Source organism: Aegilops tauschii, chromosome 2, assembly GCF_002575655.3.
Source record: "Aegilops tauschii subsp. strangulata cultivar AL8/78 chromosome 2, Aet v6.0, whole genome shotgun sequence".
Taxonomy (NCBI): Eukaryota; Viridiplantae; Streptophyta; class Magnoliopsida; order Poales; family Poaceae; genus Aegilops; species Aegilops tauschii.
Genome location: NC_053036.3, coordinates 108594364 through 108616085, shown reverse-complemented (window position 1 = coordinate 108616085; position 21722 = coordinate 108594364). Strand labels below are relative to the sequence as shown.

The 21722-nt window shown below is 46.5% G+C and overlaps 1 protein-coding gene across 1 annotated transcript; it reads right to left on the bottom strand.

The window, feature by feature from the left end:
- Positions 1-14399: 14399 nt before the first annotated feature.
- LOC109758820 (uncharacterized) lies at positions 14400-20917 on the bottom strand. The gene is made up of 6 exons (XM_020317686.4): positions 20574-20917; positions 16950-17331; positions 16130-16326; positions 15897-16038; positions 15224-15383; positions 14400-15141 (listed from the first exon to the last, which is right to left on the bottom strand). The coding sequence occupies exons 1-6, from the start codon at positions 20660-20662 to the stop codon at positions 15113-15115; spliced, it is 999 nt and encodes a 332-aa protein (XP_020173275.1). The 5' UTR covers positions 20663-20917; the 3' UTR covers positions 14400-15112.
- Between the last annotated feature and the right edge of the window lie 805 nt (positions 20918-21722).

Genomic DNA, 21722 nt, shown 5'->3' with positions numbered 1-21722 from the left:
CAGAGTCCTAGAGTATCGACGAGGAGTAAAAGATCCTAATACCACCCAATTGGCGACGTGGACCCGTAAGCCACACAGCCATGTTAGTAATTCAGTTTTTCAAAGACTAGACTCAACTTCGGCCAAGGAGTTGGAAAGGGGGTTCCTACAGGCAGTCGGCTCTGATACCAACTTGTGATGCCCCCGATTCGACCGTACACTAATCATACACGCAAATGTGTACGATCAAGATCAGGGACTCACGGGAAGATATCACAACACAACTCTAGACACAAATCAAAATAATACTAGTTTTATATTACAAGCTAGGGGCCTCGAGGGCTCGAATACAAGCTCGATAGACAAGAGTCAGCGGAAGCAACAATATCTGAGTACAGACATTAGCTAAACAAGACTGCCTTAAGAAGGCAAACACAAAAGCAACAACGATCGAAGAGGGAAGGCCTCCTGCCTACGACCTCCTAACTACTCCTGGTCGTCGGCGGTCTCCAAGTAGTAGTATCCGTCAGCGGTGGCATCTAGCTCCAGGGATCCACCATCTGGTTGCAACAACCGGAAAGAAGGAAGAGAGGGGAAAAGGGGGTAGCAAAGCAACCGTGAGTACTCATCCAAAGTACTCGCAAGCATCAGATCTATACTAAGTATGCATTGGTATCAAATGGAAGGGTTGTATTTGTGGAATGAACTGCAGAATGCCAGAATAGGGGGGAAGGCCTAGCCTATCGAAGAGTAGCATCTTCAAGCAGCTCCAAGCATCTTGCAGCATGTAGAAGAGTAAAGAATAGCAGTTTATATTTAACAAACATGTTGTAGCATTAATGCCTAGAGATCCTTCCTCGACTCCCTGCGAGAAAGCAATCCCGGAGCCACATATCCAAGTATCCATTTCTAGTTGTAAAAGATCAGGATATAAGTCTAAACGCCCGTTACCGTGGACACGGCTATTAATAGATAATCTTCCCTGCAGGGGTGCACCACGTTTTCCAACACGCTTGATTACTCTGGCCGGACACACTTTTCTGGGTCAATGCCCAGCCTCGGAAAATCAACACGTCGTAGCCCTACCTAGGCTCAGCAGAGAGGTCCCCGCCAGTCTACATCCTAAGCACTCCGGAGTCTGGGCCCATCGCCCGTTGCACTCTGGGTCGTTGCGAGCAGGGCGGGTCCAGGCTCCACCTCTACATGGATGGTGCCGACCCAGCCATGCCGCAATGCTGAACTGGACGTCTGACAAAGCTTCGGCTGATACTGCGACGTCGAGGCCCATAACTATTCTCGCGTGGTGGTTAGTGCGTAAAGGCCAACTCAGAACAAATACCCAAACATGTTAGTGCATTATTAAAAGAAGTGACGGCACGGCTGTCGGGACAAGTGCGGAGCTATCACCCCCTCCTGGATGATACCGCTAAACAGCCAACCGCCACTGTCACAAGTACTCGCACGGGTGCTCTCCGGGCCCGCCCGTCTTTCACCAATGTCTCAAGTAAAGTCAAGGTAACCGGGTGTCCAGACATCAAGGGGAAAACCCGAGGAATCACCCCCGGTGAATTCCACTCGATGTAATCATCAAGGTGAACGTAAGAGGAACCACCCTCGAGGTTCACACTTGAGGTGTTGCACGACAGAGCCGTATCGGGAATGGTGAAGGAGGAACCACCCTCGATGACCACGAACGAATAGCTACACTACAGAGATCTTATCAGGAGTGATGTATGAGGTTCCACCCTCGGCACTCGATGGTAACTCTGCAAAGTCGAGCAACAAAAGGGGCTTGATGTGATGTGAGGTGTCGGGCTCTGGTCGTCGATCACGTTAATCGGGTCGTCGATGATGAAGCAGGGGCAACAAGGACAAGGTGGGGGTCACTGATGGATCACTATCCAACCTATACTAAGCAGTTTAAGGTAAGCAGGTAAGGTACAAAAGCAGGCTATGCATCATAATAGGAGCAATCAAGAAGTCAAGGTAACCGGGTGTCCAGACATCAAGGGGAAACCCGAGGAATCACCTCCGGTGAATTCCACTCAATGTAATCATCAAGGTGAACGTAAGAGGAACCACCCTCGAGGTTCACACTTGAGGTGTTGCACAACAGAGCCGTATCGGGAATGGTGAAGGAGGAACCACCCTCGATGACCACGAACGAATAGCTACACTACAGAGATCTCATCAGGAGTGATTTATGAGGTTCCACCTGAAGGAAATATGCCCTAGAGGCAATAATAAAGTATTATATATTTCCTTATATCATGATAAATGTTTATTATTCATGCTACAATTATATTAACCGGAAACATAATACATGTGTGAATACATACACAAACAGAGTGTCACTAGTATGCCTCTACTTGACTAGCTCGTTAATCAAAGATGGTTATGTTTCCTAGCCATAGACATGAGTTGTCATTTGATTAACGAGATCACCTCATTAGGAGAATGACGTGATTGACTTGACCCATTCCGTTAGCTTAGCACTCGATCGTTTAGTATGTTGCTAATGCTTTCTTCATGACTTATACATGTTCCTATGACTATGAGATTATGCAACTCCCGTTTACCGGAGGAACACTTTGTGTGCTCCAAACGTCACAACGTAAATGGGTGATTATAAAGGTGCTCTACAGGTGTCTCCAAAGGTACTTGTTGGGTTGGCGTATTTCGAGATTAGGATTTGTCACTCCGATTGTCGGAGAGGTATCTCTGGGCCCACTCGGTAATGCACATCACTATAAGCCTTGCAAGCATTGTGACTAATGAGTTAGTTGCGGGATGATGTGTTACGGAACGAGTAAAGAGACTTGCCGGTAACGAGATTGAACTAGGTATCGAGATACCGACGATCAAATCTCGGGCAAGTAACATACCGGTGACAAAGGGAACAACGTATGTTGTTATGCGGTCTGACCGATAAAGATCTTCATAGAATATGTGGGAGCCAATATGGGCATCCAGGTCCCGCTATTGGTTATTGACCGGAGACGTGTCTCGGTCATGTCTACATAGTTCTCGAACCCGTAGGGTCCGCACGCTTAACGTTACGATGACAGTTTTATTGAGTTTTGATGTACCGAAGGAGTTCGGAGTCCCGGATGAGATCGGGGATATGACGAGGAGTCTCGAAATGGTCGAGACGTAAAAATCGATATATTGGACGACTATATTCGGACTTCGGAAAGGTTCCGAGTGATTCGGGTATTTCTCGGAGTACCGGAGAGTTACGGGAATTCGTATTGGGCCTTAATGGGCCATACGGGAAAGGAGAGAAAGGCCTCAAAAGGTGGCCGCACCCCTCCCCATGGTCTGGTCCGAATTGGACTAGGGAAGGGGGACGCACCCTTCCTTCTTTCTCCTTCCCCCTTCCCTTCTCCTACTCCCATAAGGAAAGAAGGAGTCCTACTCCCGGTGGGAGTAGGACTCCCCCCTTTGGCGCGCCTCTCCCCTTTGGCCGGCTGCCTCCCCCTTGCTCCTTTATATACGGGGGCAGGGGGCACCCCATAGACACAACAATTGATCCTTGAGATCTTTTAGCCGTGTGCGGTGCCCCCCTCCACCAAATTACACCTCGATAATATCATTGCGGAGCTTAGGCGAAGCCCTGCGTCGGTAGAACATCATCATCGTCACCACGCCGTCGTGCTGACGAAACTCTCCCTCAACACTCGGCTGGATCGGAGTTCGAGGGACGTCATCGAGCTGAACGTGTGTAGAACTCGGAGGTGCCGTGCGTTCGGTACTTGATCGGTCGGATCGTGAAGACGTACGACTACATCAACCGCGTTGTGATAACGCTTCCGCTGTCGGTCTACGAGGGTACGTGGACAACACTCTCCCCTCTCGTTGCTATGCATCACCATGATCTTGCGTGTGCGTAGGAAATTTTTTGAAATTACTACGTTCCCCAACAGTGGCATCCGAGCCTGGTTTTATGCGTTGATGCTATGCACGAGTAGAACACAAGTAAGTTGTGGGCGATATAAGTCATACTGCTTACCAGCATGTCATACTTTGGTTCAGCGGTATTGTGAGATGAAGCGGCCCGAACCGACATTACGCGTACGCTTACGCGAGACTGGTTTCACCGTTGCGAGCACTCATTGCTTAGAGGTGACTGGCGGGTGTCTGTCTCTCTCACTTTAGTTGAACCGAGTGTGGCTACGCCCGGTCCTTGCGAAGGTTAAAACAGCACCAACTTGACAAACTATCGTTGTGGTTTTGATGCGTAGGTAAGAACGGTTCTTGCTAAGCCCGTAGCAGCCACGTAAAACTTGCAACAACAAAGTAGAGGACGTCTAACTAGTTTCTGCAGGGCATGTTGTGATGTGATATGGTCAAGACATGATGTGATATAATGTGTTGTATGAGATGATCATGTTTTGTAACTGAGTTATCGGCAACTGGCAGGAGCCATATGGTTGTCGCTTTATTGTATGAGATGCAATCGCCATGTAATAGTTTTACTTTATCACTAAGCGGTAGCGATAGTCGTAAAAGCAATAAGTTGGCGAGACGACAACGATGCTACGATGGAGATCAAGGTGTCGCGCCGGTGACGATGGTGATCATGACGGTGCTTCGGAGATGGAGATCACAAGCACGGTGCTTCGGAGATGGAGATCACAAGCACAAGATGATGATGGCCATATCATATCACTTATATTGATTGCATGTGATGTTAATCCTTTATGCATCTTATCTTGCTTTGATTGACGGTAGCATTATAAGATGATCTCTCACTAAAATTTCAAGATAAAAGTGTTCTCCCTGAGTATGCACCGTTGCAAAAGTTCTTCGTGCTGAGACACCACGTGTTAATCGGGTGTGATAGGCTCTACGTTCAAATACAACGGGTGCAAAATAGTTGCACACGCGGAATACTCAGGTTAAACTTGACGAGCCTAGCATATACAGATATGGCCTCGGAACACGGAGACCGAAAGGTCGAGCGTGAATCATATAGTAGATATGATCAACATAGTGATGTTCACCATTGAAACTACTCCATCTCACGTGATGATCGGACATGGTTTAGTTGATATGGATCACGTGATCACTTAGAGGATTAGAGGGATGTCTATCTAAGTGAGAGTTCTTAAGTAATATGATTGATTGAACTTGAATTTATCATGAACTTAGTCCTGATAGTATTTTGCAAATTATGTTGTAGATCAATAGCTCGCGTTGTTGCTTCCCTGTTTTATTTTGATATGTTCCTAGAGAAAATTATGTTGAAAGATGTTAGTAGCAAAGATGCGGATTGGATCCGTGATCTGAGGATTATCCTCATTGCTGCACAGAAAAATTATGTCCTTGATGCACCGCTAGGTGACAGACCTATTGCAGGAGCAGATGCAGACGTTATGAACGTTTGGCTAGCTCAATATGATGACTACTTGATAGTTTAGTGCACCATGCTTAACGGCTTAGAATCGGGACTTCAAAGACGTTTTGAACGTCATGGACCATATGAGATGTTCCAGGAGTTGAAGTTAATATTTCAAGCAAATACCCGAGTTGAGAGATATGAAGTCTCCAACAAGTTCTATAGCTAAAAGATGGAGGAGAATTGCTCAACTAGTGAGCATGTGCTCAGATTGTCTGGGTACTACAATCGCTTGAATCAAGTGGGAGTTAATCTTCCAGATAAAATAGTGATTGACAGAATTCTCTAGTCACCATCACCAAGTTAGTAGAACTTCGTGATGAACTATAGTATGCAAGGGATGACGAAAGTAATTCCCGAGCTCTTCGTGATGCTGAAATCGACGAAGGTAGAAATCAAGAAAAACATCAAGTGTTGATGGTTGCCGAGACCACTTCAAGTGTTGATGGTTGACGAGACCACTAGTTTCAAGAAAAGGGCAAAGGGAAGAAGGGGAACTTCAAAAAGAACGGCAAGCAAGTTGCTACTCAAGTGAAGAAGCCCAAGTCTGTACCTAAGCCTGAGACTAAGTGCTTCTACTGCAAAGGAACTGGTCACTGGAGGCGGAACTGCCCCAAGTATTTGGTGGATAAGAAGGATGGCAAAGTGAACAAAGGTATATTGGATATACATGTTATTGATGTGTACTTTACTAGTGTTTATAGCAACCCCTCGGTATTTGATACTGGTTCAGTTGCTAAGAGTAGTAACTCGAAACGGAGTTGCAGAATAAATAGAGACTAGTAAAAAGGCAAGGTGACGATGTGTGTTGGAAGTAGTTCCAAGATTGATATGATCATCATCGCACACTCCCTATACTTTCGGGATTAGTGTTGAAACTAAATAAGTGTTATTTGGTGTTTGCGTTGAGCATGAATATGATTTGATCATGTTTATTGCAATACGGTTATTCATTTAAGTTAGAGAACAATTGTTGTTCTGTTTACATGAATAAAAACCTTTTATGGTCATACACACCAACGAAAATGGTTTGTTGGATCTCGATCGTAGTGACACACATATTCATAATATTGAAGCCAAAAGATGCAAAGTTAATAATGATAGTGCAACTTATTTGTGGCACTGCCGTTTAGGTCATATTGGTGTAAAGCGCATGAAGAAACTCCATACTGATGGGATTTTGGAATCACTTGATTATGAATCACTTGATGCTTGCGAACCGTGCCTCATGGGCAAGATGACTAAAACGCCGTTCTCCAGAACTATGGAGAGAGCAACAGATTTGTTGGAAATCATACATGCAGATGTATGTGGTCCGATGAATATTGAGGCTCGTAGCAGGTATCATTATTTTCTGACCTTCACAGATGATTTGAGCAGATATGGGTATATCTACTTAATGAAACAGAAGTCTGAAATATTTGAAAAGTTCATATAATTTCAGAGTGAAGCGGAAAACCATCGTAACAAGAAAATAAAGTTTCTACGATCTGATCGTGGAGAAGAGTATTTGAGTTACGAGTTTGGCCTTCAGTTAAAACAATGTGAAATTGTTTCACTACTCACGCCACCTGGAACACCACAGTGTAATGGTGTGTCCGAACATCATAACCGTACTTTATTAGATATGGTGCAATATATGATGTCTCTTACCGATCTACCACTATCGTTTTGGGGTTATGCATTAGAGACAGCTACATTCACGTTAAATAGGGCACCATCAAAATCCGTTGAGACGACGCCTTATGAACTGTGGTTTGGCAAGAAACCAAAGTTGTCGTTTCTTAAAGTTTGGGGTTGCGATGCTTATGTGAAAAGGTTTCATCCTGATAAGCTCAAACCCAAATCGGAGAAATGTGTCTTCATAGGATACCCAAAGGAGACAGTTGGGTACACCTTCTATCACAGATCCGAAGGCAAGACATTTGTTGCTTAGTATGGATCCTTTCTAGAGAAGGAGATTCTCTCGAAAGAAGTGAGTGGGAGGAAAGTAGAACTTGATGAGGTAACTGTACCTGCTCCCTTATTGGAAAGTAGTTCATCACAGAAATCTGTTCCTGTGACTTCTACACCAATTAGTGAGGAAGTTAAAGATGATGATCATGTAACTTCAGATCAAGTTACTACCAAACCTCGTAGGTAAACCAGAGTAAGATCCGCACCAGAGTGGTACGGTAATCCTATTCTGGAGGTTATGTTACTAGACCATGACGAACCTACGAACTATGAAGAAGCGATGGTGAGCCCAGATTCCGCAAAATGGCTTGAGGCCATGAAATCTGAGATGAGATCCATGTATGAGAACAAAGTGTGGACTTTGGTTGACTTGCCCGATGATCGGCAAGCAATTGAGAATAAATGGATCTTCAAGAGGAAGACGGACGCTGATAGTAGTGTTACTATCTACAAAGCTAGAATTGTCGCAAAAGGTTTTCGACAAGTTCAAGGTGTTGACTACGATGAGAGTTTCTCACTCGTATCTATGCTTAAATCTGTCTGAATCATGTTAGCAATTGCCGCATTTTATGAAATATGGCAAATGGATAAACAAAATTGCATTCCTTAATGGATTTATTAAAGAAGAGTTGTATATGATGCAACCAGAAGGTTTTGTCAATCCTAAAGGTGTAACAAAATATGCAAGCTCCAGCGATCCATCTATGGACTGGTGCAAATATCTCGGAGTTGGAATATACGCTTTGATAAGTTGATCAAAGGATATAGTTTTATACAGACTTGCGGTGAAGCCTGTATTTACAAGAAAGTGAGTGGGAGCACTACAACATTTCTGATAAGTATATGTGAATAACATATTGTTGATCAGAAATAATGTAGAATTATTCTGCAAAGCATAAAGGAGTGTTTGAAAGGAGTTTTTCAAAGAAAGACCTCCGTGAAGCTGCTTACATATTGAGCATCAAGATCTATAGAGATAGATGAAGACGCTTGATAAGTTTTTCAATGAGTACATACCTTAACAAGATTTTGAAGTAGTTCAAAATAGAACAGTCAAAGAAAGAGTTCTTGCCTGTGTTACAAGGTGTGAAATTGAGTAAGACTCAAAGCCCGACCATGGCAGAAGATAAAAAGAGAATGAAAGTCATTTCCTATGCCTTGGCCATAGGTTCTATAAAGTATGCCATGCTGTGTACCAGATCTATTGTATACCCTACACTGATTTTGGCAAGGGAGTACAATAGTGATCTAGGAGTAGATCACTGGACAGCGGTCAAAATTATCCTTAGTGGAATAAGGATATGTTTCTCGATTATGGAAGTGACAAAAGGTTCGTCGTAAAGGGTTACGTCGATGCAAGTTTTGACATTAATCTAGATGACTCTAAGTCTCGGTCTAGATACATATTGAAAGTGGGAGCAATTATCTAAGAGTAGCTCCGTGCAGAGCACTGTAAACATAGAAATTTGCAAAATACTTACGGATCTGAATGTGACAGACCCGTTGACTAAAATTATCTCACAAGCAAAACATGATCACACCTTAGTACTCTTTGGGTGTTAATCACATAGCGATGTGAACTAGATTATTGACTCTAGTAAACCCTTTGAGTGTTGGTCACATAGAGATGTGAACTATGGGTGTTAATCACATGGTGATGTGAATTTTTGATGTTAAATCACATGGCTATGTGAACTAGATTATTGACTCTAGTGCAAGTGGGAGACTGAAGGAAATATGCCCTAGAGGCAATAATAAAGTATTATATATTTCCTTATATCATGATAAATGTTTATTCTTCATGCTAGAATTGTATTAACCGGAAACATAATACATGTGTGAATACATACACAAACAGAGTGTCACTAGTATGCCTCTACTTGACTAGCTCTTTAATCAAAGATGGTTATGTTTCCTAGCCATAGACATGAGTTGTCATTTGATTAACGAGATCACCTCATTAGGAGAATGACGTGATTGACTTGACCCATTCCGTTAGCTTAGCACTCGATCGTTTAGTATGTTGCTAATGCTTTCTTCATGACTTATACATGTTCGTATGACTATGAGATTATGCAACTCCCGTTTACCGGAGGAACACTTTGTGTGCTACCAAATGTCACAACGAAAATGGGTGATTATAAAGGTGCTCTACAGGTGTCTCCAAAGGTACTTGTTGGGTTGGCGTATTTCGAGATTAGGATTTGTCACTCCGATTGTCGGAGAGGTATCTCTGGGCCCACTCGGTAATGCACATCACTATAAGCCTTGCAAGCATTGTGACTAATGAGTTAGTTGCGGGATGATGTGTTACGGAACGAGTAAAGAGACTTGCCGGTAACGAGATTGAACTAGGTATCGAGATACCGACGATCAAATCTCGGGCAAGTAACATACCGGTGACAAAGGGAACAACGTATGTTGTTATGCGGTCTGACCGATAAAGATCTTCGTAGAATATGTGGGAGCCAATATGGGCATCCAGCTCCCGCTATTGGTTATTGACCGGAGACGTGTCTCGGTCATGTCTACATAGTTCTCGAACCCGTAGGGTCCGCACGCTTAACGTTACGATGACAGTTTTATTGAGTTTTGATGTACCGAAGGAGTTCGGAGTCCCGGATGAGATCGGGGATATGACGAGGAGTCTCGAAATGGTCGAGAAGTAAAAATCGATATATTGGACGACTATATTCGGACTTCGGAAAGGTTCCGAGTGATTCGGATATTTTTCGGAGTACCGGAGAGTTACGGGAATTCGTATTGGGCCTTAATGGGCCATACGGGAAAGGAGAGAAAGGCCTCAAAAGGTGGCCGCACCCCTCCCCATGGTCTGGTCCGAATTGGACTAGGGAAGGGGGGCGCACCCTTCCTTCTTTCTCCTTCCCCCTTCCCTTCTCCTACTCCCACAAGGAAAGGAGGAGTCCTACTCCCGGTGGGAGTAGGACTCCCCCCTTTGGCGCGCCTCTCCCCTTTGGCCGGCTGCCTCCCCCTTGCTCCTTTATATACGGGGGCAGGGGGCACCCCATAGACACAACAATTGATCCTTGAGATCTTTTAGCCGTGTGCGGTGCCCCCCTCCACCAAATTACACCTCGATAATATCATTGCGGAGCTTAGGCGAAGCCCTGCGTCGGTAGAACATCATCATCGTCACCACGCCGTCGTGCTGACAAAACTCTCCCTCAACACTCAGCTGGATCGGAGTTCGAGGGACGTCATCGAGCTGAACGTGTGTAGAACTCGGAGGTGCCGTGCGTTCGGTACTTGATCGGTCGGATCGTGAAGACGTACGACTACATCAACCGCGTTGTGATAACGCTTCCGCTGTCGGTCTACGAGGGTACGTGGACAACACTCTCCCCTCTCGTTGCTATGCATCACCATGATCTTGCGTGTGCGTAGGAAATTTTTTGAAATTACTACGTTCCCCAACACCACCCTCGGCACTCGATGGTAACTCTGTAGAGTCAAGCAACAAAAGGGGCGTGATGTGATGTGAGGTGTCGGGCTCTGGTCGTCGATCACGTTGATCGAGTCATCGATGATGAAGCAGGGGCAACAAGGATGAGGTGGGGGTCACTGATGGATCACTATCCAACCTATACTAAGCAGTTTAGGGTAAGCAGGTAAGGTACAACAGCAAGTACAAAAGCAGGCTATGCATCAGAATAGGAGCAATCAATTACAGTAGCAAAATCTAATGCAAGCATGAGAGAATAGAATGGGCGATATCGGGATGATCAAATGGGAGGCTTGCCTGGAAGCTCCGCTGAAAGGGAAGAAGGGGTCTTCGTCGACGTAGTCGATCACAGCGGCATCGGCAGCGGTCTCGGGGTTTACCGGAGAGAAGAGGGGGAAGAAACAGTAAATACAGAGCAAACAGATGCATGACACGCAATAAGCAGCGCTAGGCGTGTTCTAATGCGGCACTACACGCTACCGGCGAAGGGAGAAACATCCGGGAAAGCTTTCCCGAAGTTTGGCATTTTCGGACAGACGAAATGAAGGGGAAAGGTTGCATGTTCTCTATGCTAGGGGCATGTGACAGATGAACGGACCGCGTATTCGGATACGTCTCGTCGTTCTGAGCAACTTTCATGTATAAAACATTTTCATCCGAGTTACGGATTATTTTCTATGATTTTTCAAAGTTCTATATAATTTCTGGATTTTCTGATTTAAATTAATTCGAAAATATTAAATTGCTAAATTGCTATGGGTACACAGAAGTGTACCAGCAATATGCACATGCAGCTGACAGTGGGGTCCATGGTGTGCTGAATCAGCATGGTCAACAGTCAACTTTGACTGGGTTGACTAGTCAAAAGGGACAGTGGGGCCCCTTTGTCATTGACTTAGCTAGTTAAACAGATTTAAATTAACTAATCATGTTCATTAGGCTAATTAAGCAATGTTAATTAATCAATTAATTATTATTTTTATATCTTTTTTATAGGAAAAGGGGGCTGGGGCCCCACCGGGCAGTGGCCCATAGGTCAAAACGGGCACGGACGTAACGGGGCGGAGCCCCTTGGGTGCGAGCACAGCCCGCCCGAGCGATGGGTGGGGGAAGCCGGGCACGGGCGCTGGCGGCCAGGGGCCGCGCAGGCGGCTGCGCAGGCGACGGCCGGAACAGAACGGCGGGGCGGAGGGGAGGTGGTCAGCGGCGAGGTGCGGCCGCAGGTCAGAGGCGGAGCGCGTGACAGCGGGGCGGCGGGCGCGTACGGCGGGGCCGTGGGCAATGCTCCAGCAGTAGCAGTTCAGCGAGCGGCAGCGGGGCGGTAGCGTGCGGTGGCCGCGGCGCGAGGCATGTGTGGGAGGAGACGGGGGCTACGGGACGGGCGCAGCTCTGCGCATCCATCTGCGGCGGTGGCGCGGGCTAGGGCGGCCGGACCTGGCCGGAACGGCGACGGCCAGCGGCGACAGTGCTCTGGCTTTGACGGAGGCGTCGCCGCGGGGCACGGCAAGCGGCGCGGAGGAGCTCGTTGGCCTCCTGGGGAGCCCACGAGCTCGATGCAAGGCACAGACGCGAGCGGCAGGTGCGGTGGCTGCGTCGGCGATGCGAGCGGCGGCGGCGATCTACGGGCACGGTGGAGATGGCGTTCCTGGCCACTAATTGGCCCAGGGGAAAGGTGCTTCGAGGCCCGCTCGACGTGGTGAACACGGCGGTGGCACGCACGGGACCAAAGGTCACCGATGGCCACGCCGGAGACGAGCGCGGGCGGCGGCGAGCTTCGGTTACGGCGGCGGATTAGCTACGGGGCGCAGGCGAGATAACAGCGAGGAGGAGGAGCAGCGCATGCTCACCGAGGAGCCGGTCGTGGAGGGCAGCGGGCTCGGGAAGGCCTGCTGGAGACGGAGTAGTCGACGGAGTCCGGCGAGGCAGAGGAAGAAGACGGCGATGCAGGCGCTCCGGTGCTCCCCTGCTCCAGGCGCTTGGCGTAGGCGGCGTAGACGACACCGGCAGAGCGTATGGACAGGGGGTGCGGGGACGAAGGTGGCCGTGGCTATGGCGCGGCCATGGCGACGCAGCGAGCAAACAAGCTCGGGAAAGGGGATCTGGCGAGGGGGAGAGAGGCTGGGAGGGAGGAGGGAGTGGGAGCGGTAGGTGGGGGAGGGAAGATCGAGGCGCCGGAAGGGCGCCCTTATCCTCTCGACGCCGATGGTGAGCCGGCTCGGTGGCGACCCCGGGCGCGGTCGGACGCACCCGATGAACAGAAGGAGAAGGCGACCCGAGAGGTTTAGGTGGGCTGGCAAGGCCGCCCTGGTGGGCATGTCCCTGGTGGGCTAAGGCCCGGGGGGCAGGGAAGGCTTTTCTCTTTTCTTAGCCTTTTCCTTTTTCATTTTATTGCCCCTGTTTTCTTTTATTTTAGGGCACTAAGCCACTTTATGGTTCACCACCAATATTAAGAAGTGAATAGTTGTCACATGATCAACATTTTAGTTTTCATGTTTGTGAACTTTGAATTTTGGACTTAAATTTGAATTTGAATCATGATTTGGATCAAGTGAGGGTTAGCAACAATAATGTGATGACATGGCACCATTAGCAGGGGATTACTGTAGCTTAATTATCCGGGCGTCACAGCTTGTGGGGGCGACTCTAGACTAGTCGTGACTAGTCTAGACTCACGGGACGACGAGTCGACGTGAGTTAAGCAGTAGGTAGCCGGGGAGGAGCACACAGCAGCAGCAGCAACAACAACCAAGAGAGAAGTGGAGGAGAACAACAGCAGCAGCAGCAACCAGGGGAGAAGTGGAGGAGCACAACAGCAACAGCAACAACCAGGGGAGAAGTGGAGGAGCACAACAACAGCAGCAACCAGAGGAGGAGGGAAGGAGCACAACAGCAACAGCAACCAAAGGAGGAGGGGAGGAGCACACCACCCGCAGCAACCAAGGGAGGAGGGAAGGCAGCCACCAGGGAGGGTTCAGGTCAGGGTGAGGGGGAATGGATCGATCTATAGGTTTCCAGGGTGGGATGGGCCGATGCGCCTGCGCCAAGTAAATACTGTAAGAAAACATGTGGGGGCTCAAAATAAGTGAGTCGTTCGACTCGGACACAGCGACTAGTCGCTCGACTCATGCCAGGAGTCGAGCCGAGAGCCTGAGTCGCTCATGCAACTGCGACTCGTCGCGACTAGTCGAGCGAACAGAGCCATATACAAATGTATATAGACATATTTTAGAGTGTAGATTCACTCATTTTGCTTCGCATGTTAGTCACTTGTTGAAATCTCTAGAAAGACAAATATTTAGGAACAGAGGGAGTAGTCTTGAAGACAAGACTTATGCACTATGAGATAATAACAACATATATATGTGCATGTTGTGCAATGATAAACTAACAATATGTGTTCGACAGTTCAAAGGATGCACTTCTGTTCTTTGCCTGATTATTGTATCAACTACACTGGAATATGTGTCACTTTCTTTCGCCAAAAAAAAGAAGCTAAACCACAAAGTTTTTCACCCAAATTATAATCAACCCTAAGAATGAATGAACTAATGATTATGCTTTGGTATCTGGTCAAGGTCATAAATAGTGAATCAAAAATAATGGCCAAGAATAACAAAAAATATACTAAGTAACAATGGTATTAGTCATGTAGGACAAACATTAAAGGAAGTATCAACCTCTCACTGTAGAATGCTGACATTCGACAAGGTATACATTGCAGCCTACCACCTCACTTATGATGCTAAATTGATTTGGACATGCCACATCTCATCCCAAGAAGTGAGCTACAAAAGTAATGCAAAATTGAAAATTCAAGCTGGGGTAACTATGCCAATTACTCCCTCCGTTCGGAATTACTCGTCCAAAAATGAATGTATCTAGATGTATTTTAATTACAGATACATCCTTTTTGTGACAAGTAATTCCGAACGGAGGGAGTAAATGGGAAGACACAAAACTATGTTTCTGGAATTTCTGCTGAACAACTACAAGGTGCTCAGTACCCAGATCAAGCCTCTGGCTCTCATCCTGAAACGAGCACCCTTCAGCACTTGCAGGGAATTTTTTTGCTCAACAACTACAAGGTGCTCCGGTACCCAGATCGATCCTCTGGCTCTCATCTGAAACGAGCACCCTTCAGCACATGGAGGTATTTACAGGGTAGTTCCGTACAGAAACATGTCAGACTTTGTAAGGGGACTTGCATCAAGAATTTCCGAGCGGTGTTACATGCCAATCCCTGTACCAAAAGGAATTCACTAGATGGCCAAAACGGAAATGATGACCAGATGGTGGAGCAGAAGCCAAGAGGCTCATTGTTCAGGTTTCACAGAAAGTCTTTCTGCAGGTTTAAGAGGAAAATTAGTTAATCAACCAGGCAGACAAAAGAGGACAGGGATAATAATTTCAAGAACTGGGCTTACTTATTAGCTCGTATGTGACAATCATTGATGTACCCCAAAGAGACATGTTAAGAAAGCGTGGTCCAAACCCTCGGTATAAACCTCTCCAGCCATCTTCTCGCAGGAGCAGCCTCGTAGTTTTCATGACGGATGGCCTTCCACTCCCGTAGTTGTCCATTACCTGAAATAACACATGTTAGCACCTGCCAAGTCGCCAATGGAACTCTGACAAAAATCTGTCGTGACTTCGACCATGTGGATGACATTAGTAAGCTGTGATAACATGTCCCAAGCAGTTCATACCATAACGGTAACAGCTTACAATTTTTATCCTCTAGTACTACCAAACTGCACCTACCAAAATGAGGACTTCTCAAGAAGTGAGCCCCCAGGTGCTCAGGTTCAAGTCCTTATGGTCGTGAGTTTGGGTTATTGTTATTATTTTTTTAAACGCTGTAGGGGTAACCCTTTACCACCTTCATTTAAAAAAAATGGGACTGTACACTGATCTGTTTTTCCTAACATGGTATAAAAAGGCCACACCAAGAAGAAGTCGTGATAAAGGTGAACTCATTTCCCGATTGGAAGTAATGCCCAGCAAAGAAGCTGACAACAATCAAGGTTCAACCATCCATTGGCCCTTCCAAACAGGAAAAAAAAAATGCATATCAAGAGAAAGGAGATAATAAATTACCTGAAGCCGGGTCTTGATGGTATCTATTGGTGTAGTGATAATCGATGAGCAAGCTCCAGCAATTGTTCCAGCTGTTGCTTGCACAGCAACAAGTTCTGTATGGGAGGGTTTCTTCTGCGTACCATTTCCGTAGCCCAAGCTCCTAAATAGGGATTGCAGGAATATAAATAAGATGTGGGAGTACAAACGTTAGACACAAAGGAAAAGGAAAATATTATGTAAAGCTAGCACACCTCCAGATAGCATGTTGAGCCCCACCATATGAACTCCACCAAAGGGCAGAAGCTGGTGATTGAGTTAAAAGGGTAATTCCAAAACCTCGGTAAAGGCCCCGGAGGCCTTCACTCCTGACAACCTTATTTATCACATCAAATGGGCCTCTATATGTTTGCATCCCTGGCAATCCCTGAACCATGAGTCTCTGACAAACCTACGAGCACAAATACAAAAAGGTAACATGTAAATTAGACAATAAGAAAAATGCAATGTACCACTCAGCAGAATGCTACTCCCTCCGTTCCAAATTATAAAATGGTCTAACTTCTCCCTGAATTGGATGTATATAAACACGTTTTAGTGTGCTTGTTCACTCATTTCAGTCCGTCTGTAGTCCATATTGAAATATCCAAAACATCTTATAATTCAGAACGGAGGTAGTACTTACATGCTTCTTACGAAGAATAAAAAAATTAGGAACATAATTTAAATGGCAGGTTGTTTTTCAAACCATAATTTAAATGGCAGGCTGTTTTTCATACCATAATCCCTTAACTGTTAATATTTTTAGGTTAATGCCATAGCTAGATATGAACCAGTTTTCACTGTGGATATCTTCACTACAAAATTTCACCAGCTAGAAGGCAGTGTTTCCATCGAATGAATAATAATGTTCACAGATACATGGATGAGATCAGCATTATCATGTTTCCTTTTTTCGAACCAAAGGCAAAAATATAGCACAAAAACAACTTTGTTACTCGTTATGGCATTAACCTCAAAATATTAACTGTCAAGAGGTCAGAGACATGGAAAACAAATAGAAAGGATGCTCACCACATCTAGGGGTACAGAATATGAACTTGAAAAGGTACTTGACACTAAGCCTGCTACACCATTAGCAACAGCAATCCTTGATGCCTCGGACATATCGAAATGCTCAGAGTATTTAAATGCCATTTCTTTGGATATCTCTAGTGAAGTTAGAGCCAAGATTCGTCCAGGCAGAGCTCCAACTGCACTGGTGCCAAATCCTCTGAAAACACCAGGGATGCCATCACTCCTCAATATCTTTCTAAAAACGACAAAGCCAGACATATGTGAAAGTCCTCCTTCGGCAACCTGCATTCTAGTCTTCACAACAGCTGTTGGGTGCAGAACACCTTGCTGGGCCGTAAATAGGATTGCTCCAATGACATGAAACTTTGTCTTGTCCAACCTGCAGTGTTATACAAAAGGTCAGCTATTTTGATCACAAGAATACGTACTCGCAAGTTGGTGATGTACCTAACCCCACATGTATAATTACACGGAATTACCAGTTACAGTTATAATCCCTTCAAGATAACATCCCATGTTATCAGAATCACGATTATGTCGTGTGATTCTACAATCTACGATTTTATGACTATTAGTTATGGTCGTACGATTTGCTACCTTACCACAGAGGACCCATCCGGTTCCTTATGACATCTGATTCTGAAAGGCTTATAAAGAAGAATCGATACAATAAGCACAACCACTGCTCTTCTCAGAACAATGGTATAAAATTAAGTGGACTCCCTAACGCTGCGTTTGGATGTCTGTATTGGGGTCCCGAATTGGATTTCATATTCACCAACTACCAATTCGAGTGTTTGGCATGCCAACGGAAACAGCGGTCTGAAATCGATCCAATACAGCGATGAAATCAGTCCCACACGCCGAGGCCTCCCACGATACGGAGCCCAGCCCCTCCGATTTGGCCTGTATTCATGCCTCCCGCAAAAGAAAACGTTTCGCGGCCCGTCTTTTCTCCCCCGCTCGACCGAAGCAGCCACTCCCCACCCCCAGCAACGAGAGGAGGCGGCGACGGCAGCGGCGGCGCCTAGGAAGCACCCGATGGCGGCCCTCCTCCTCACCCCCGCCGGCATTCCTCCTCCTCATGCCCTCCGCCGGCCCTTCTCCTCATCCCCTCGTCATCTCCTCTGCCACTCAATGAACAGAGGGCCGCCGCATCTCCTCTGCCCATGGCTGCCACGGCCTGGCTCTCCCCATCCGCAGCTGCTCCTTCTCCTCTTCCCGTGCTCCGACGTGCGTCCCACTGGACCCCTTCTTCCTGTGCCGCCGGTTCCCCATCTTCCTCTTCGTGGTCAGCCGCCAGTCGCCAGATCCCCTTGTCTGCCCTCTGTTCTTCCCCTCCCTGGATCTTCCCTTGGTCATTTTTTGCAGACTTTGCTTTACAGTTTCTAAATCTTGTAAATTTTTCTGTTGCTGCAGTGTAATAACTCTTGTAAATCTGAATCTTGTAAGTTTATCTGATAGTTACTTACTTGTACTCTGCCCTAGCAGAAAATTTCATGTATTTACAGTCATTCTTCTCATGAATTACTAGCCTTACGTAACAGTGTTACAGTTTCTTCTTACAAGATAAATTTTAATGCTACATAATCAATTATGCTCACACATTGTATAAATTTTGATTTGATGCATAACGAAGATGCAATTCCATAGTTTGCCATCCAAACCGAATATGGTATTGAAACCTCCTTGTCATTCCATGAGGCAATTCCATGAGCATCCAAACAAGCAAATTCCTATTCGTGTCCATTACAGTTTCCTCGCTGAATTGGAATTGAAATCAATTCAATACGGAGGTCTTCAATACAGACATCCAAACGCAGCGTAGAAGAGGAACATAGCGGCTTGAGAAGAGGTTAGGTTTATGTGGGTAAATCCTAGTTTGCAGCACACTATACCAAATGCCCAAACAGTAAGTTTCTGTTCCCCAACCCCTGCAATGCCTGATATATGGGATAGTAATAACTCTGCGCATTTCAAAACCAAGCCAAAACCATATCAGGAAAAGCCGAACCGAGCCTGAATTTCTGGTTAATACGGTTTCTGGTTTACAGTACGGTACATAATCCAAAAACAAACAGAGCTTGGTTTTTTTGGTATAGAACTGAAATTACCGATTAGATGCTCAGCCCAACTCACCACACCACTTCAGTCTTTACCAGCACAGCCCACAACTACGGAACACCAACCACCACATGGCCTCACGTAAAAGTTAGCCTCATGTCCACACCACACGCACCATACAGGACCCTAGTGAGCGACTACAGGCCGGAGCAGCCAGGCACAACAGCCGGTGGCGCGCAAGCCACCCACACAGCCCCGTTTAGCCGCTCCTCCGACGCCACACCTCTGAGTCTCCGACGCGTGACCTGGGTGCTCGCTGCCTCACCTCCCCAGCTCCGGCACTCTGGACCCCTTGCTGCCTCCCTTTCCACCGGCACCATGCTATCTTTTACTGTACGGAACTTGTAGATGTAGGCAGTGGTGGAGGCACGGGGGGGCAGGGGCCCTGGCCCAGGCCAACATGCAGTTTTTTCCATTACATCAGTGATTACTTGCTGCTAATATGCTTTGGCCCTCCCCAACACGATTTAACATCACTTGCCCCACCCCCACCCCCCAAATTAAATTTTCCTGGGTATGCCACTGGATGTAGGTGCTTTTTCCGTGCTGATCCCTGCCACTTTCACTGATGTGATAAGAATGCAGTGCTTAGGGACTAGAGGCACCAAAGCAAGACTTCTATTCTTTTTGATGCGCTGATCCCTGCCGCTTTCACTGAAAATTAACATGGCTAGAGTAACAATTATACTTGTGTTCTGGTGCGATTATTCGGCTGTGTAGTTGTAATGCAGATTTCCTAATTAATGGAGAAGTACTAAAGATTGTCTTCATGACTTTGCATTGTTCAAAGTTGAAACATAACTAAAAAGTTGTTGCCTCATTTTCAAATTCGCGTCAACTTTGGTTGATTTGGTATATACCGAAACCATACCAAAATAATTTGGTATATACTGAAACCGAACCATATATTGATTTCATACCATATTTACTGAAGTATCAATAGCGTATATACCAAAAGCCGTGCTTGAAAGCTACTTTATGCATACAGACAGAAAAAGTGTAAGCGCTAAATTAGATGCATTCTGAACTTATACTACTACATTAGAGGTTGAGCAAGCAGCCCATTTCTATTTGTTAAACGTGCTATTTCCGTTCAGAAAATGGTGGAAGCCGCAGCCGAGTTGGCGTTCCCTGCAACTAAGGTTCAGCGTGAGGACAGGTCCAAATTTCTGTTGCGATTCAAACTGGCTGACTGCGCTCACCGCATAACTGCTCCCACAACCCAGAACAAAAGCGAATCGACTTCCTTTCAACCACTACGTCAAGAACGAGTCACGGATTTCCCAGACTAAACCGAAATCTCGCGCCGCATCAAGAAAAATTAACCATAAACAAAGGCAAGGCGCTGCGCATAAACTGCCAAAGATCCTACCTTTTCCGAAGGAACCGGGGCTAAACTAGCTAGCATACGAGTTAACAGAGCACGACGCCGCAGGCATCCTCGTGGGCATGAATGAACACAAGAAGAACTAGTACGTTTCAAGAAAGGGCGGGTACCTCTCCCAGTTGATGCTCGCCTCCGAGAGCGCGAGCCCGGTCGTGGAAGCCGCGGAAGTGTCCGCCGCCGCCGCCGCCGCCGCCGCCATCGCCCGCCGCACGCACGGAAGAGGAGCTGACGGGGGGAGAGAAGGCAGAGGAAAGGGGATCCGCAGCGGCCACGGGGGAAGGGAGGGGCTCGGTGGTCCTGCGCGGTAGGTCGACCGTGGCGCGGTGGTGGGCTCTGCTGCTTGCTCTTCCGGTGGGATTTTATGGCGGATATTCGCACGGGGGAAAGGAAGGCGGGGGAAGGAGAACGGGATGGCGGCGCAAAAATTTTATTCGAGGGAAAATAGGGTTCGGGGACGAGTCATCTGGGCAGCTGGGGGTTGGAAGTTTCCAGCGTCTGGTAGGTACACCACGTGTAGCGCGGAGGTGGATCCTCAAGGCAGGGCGCTACAGTACCCTCCTTGAGCGAACAGAGAAGGCAAGTCAAGGATCTGGTGCTCTGGTCTCACCTGATCTTCATGGGAGCTTCAAAGCAATGGCTCTGCAGGAGGGGGGTTATTTTTAGGGCTTCTTTGGATTACAGGATTAGAAAACACAGGAATTCAAAAAACACAGGGATTTGACGGGATTGCAAATGCAAAACAGAGGATTACAAAACAGAGAAAAACTACACGAATGATCATTTGGGTGGAAGACAGGAAAAACACAGGAAAGTGCCTTGATCCTACGCGAATGAGTGTACAAAAGAGGCTAGAGTGGGGCCCCGTTCGCTCGTAGGATTCGTGGAGGAATTTTAAAGGAGCACTGTTCATGAAGGTTTTCTTCCCTTTGTAGCGTTCGAAATGCAGGAAAAGTGTACAGTAAAGCAGAGGAAATATGCTCTTACAGTGCCGATTCCAAAGGAATCCAAACATCCACCTTGAGCTCATTTTTCTCGTGCAAGACCGAGGTGAAGCACTCTGTCAGTCGCTCGTCAGCGGATTTAAAAAATGGATGTGTGACATGGTGACGTGAGAGATAGAGATAAAGTGGCGTTGCTTCATTTAAAAAAGGCTGGATACTACTGTTTGCACAATGCTTCCCCATGGTTTTTACAGTGCTCTGCCGAACACCCATTCTAAGAATTTTCCTGTGTTTTTTGTTCCGCCGTCTTGCACATGT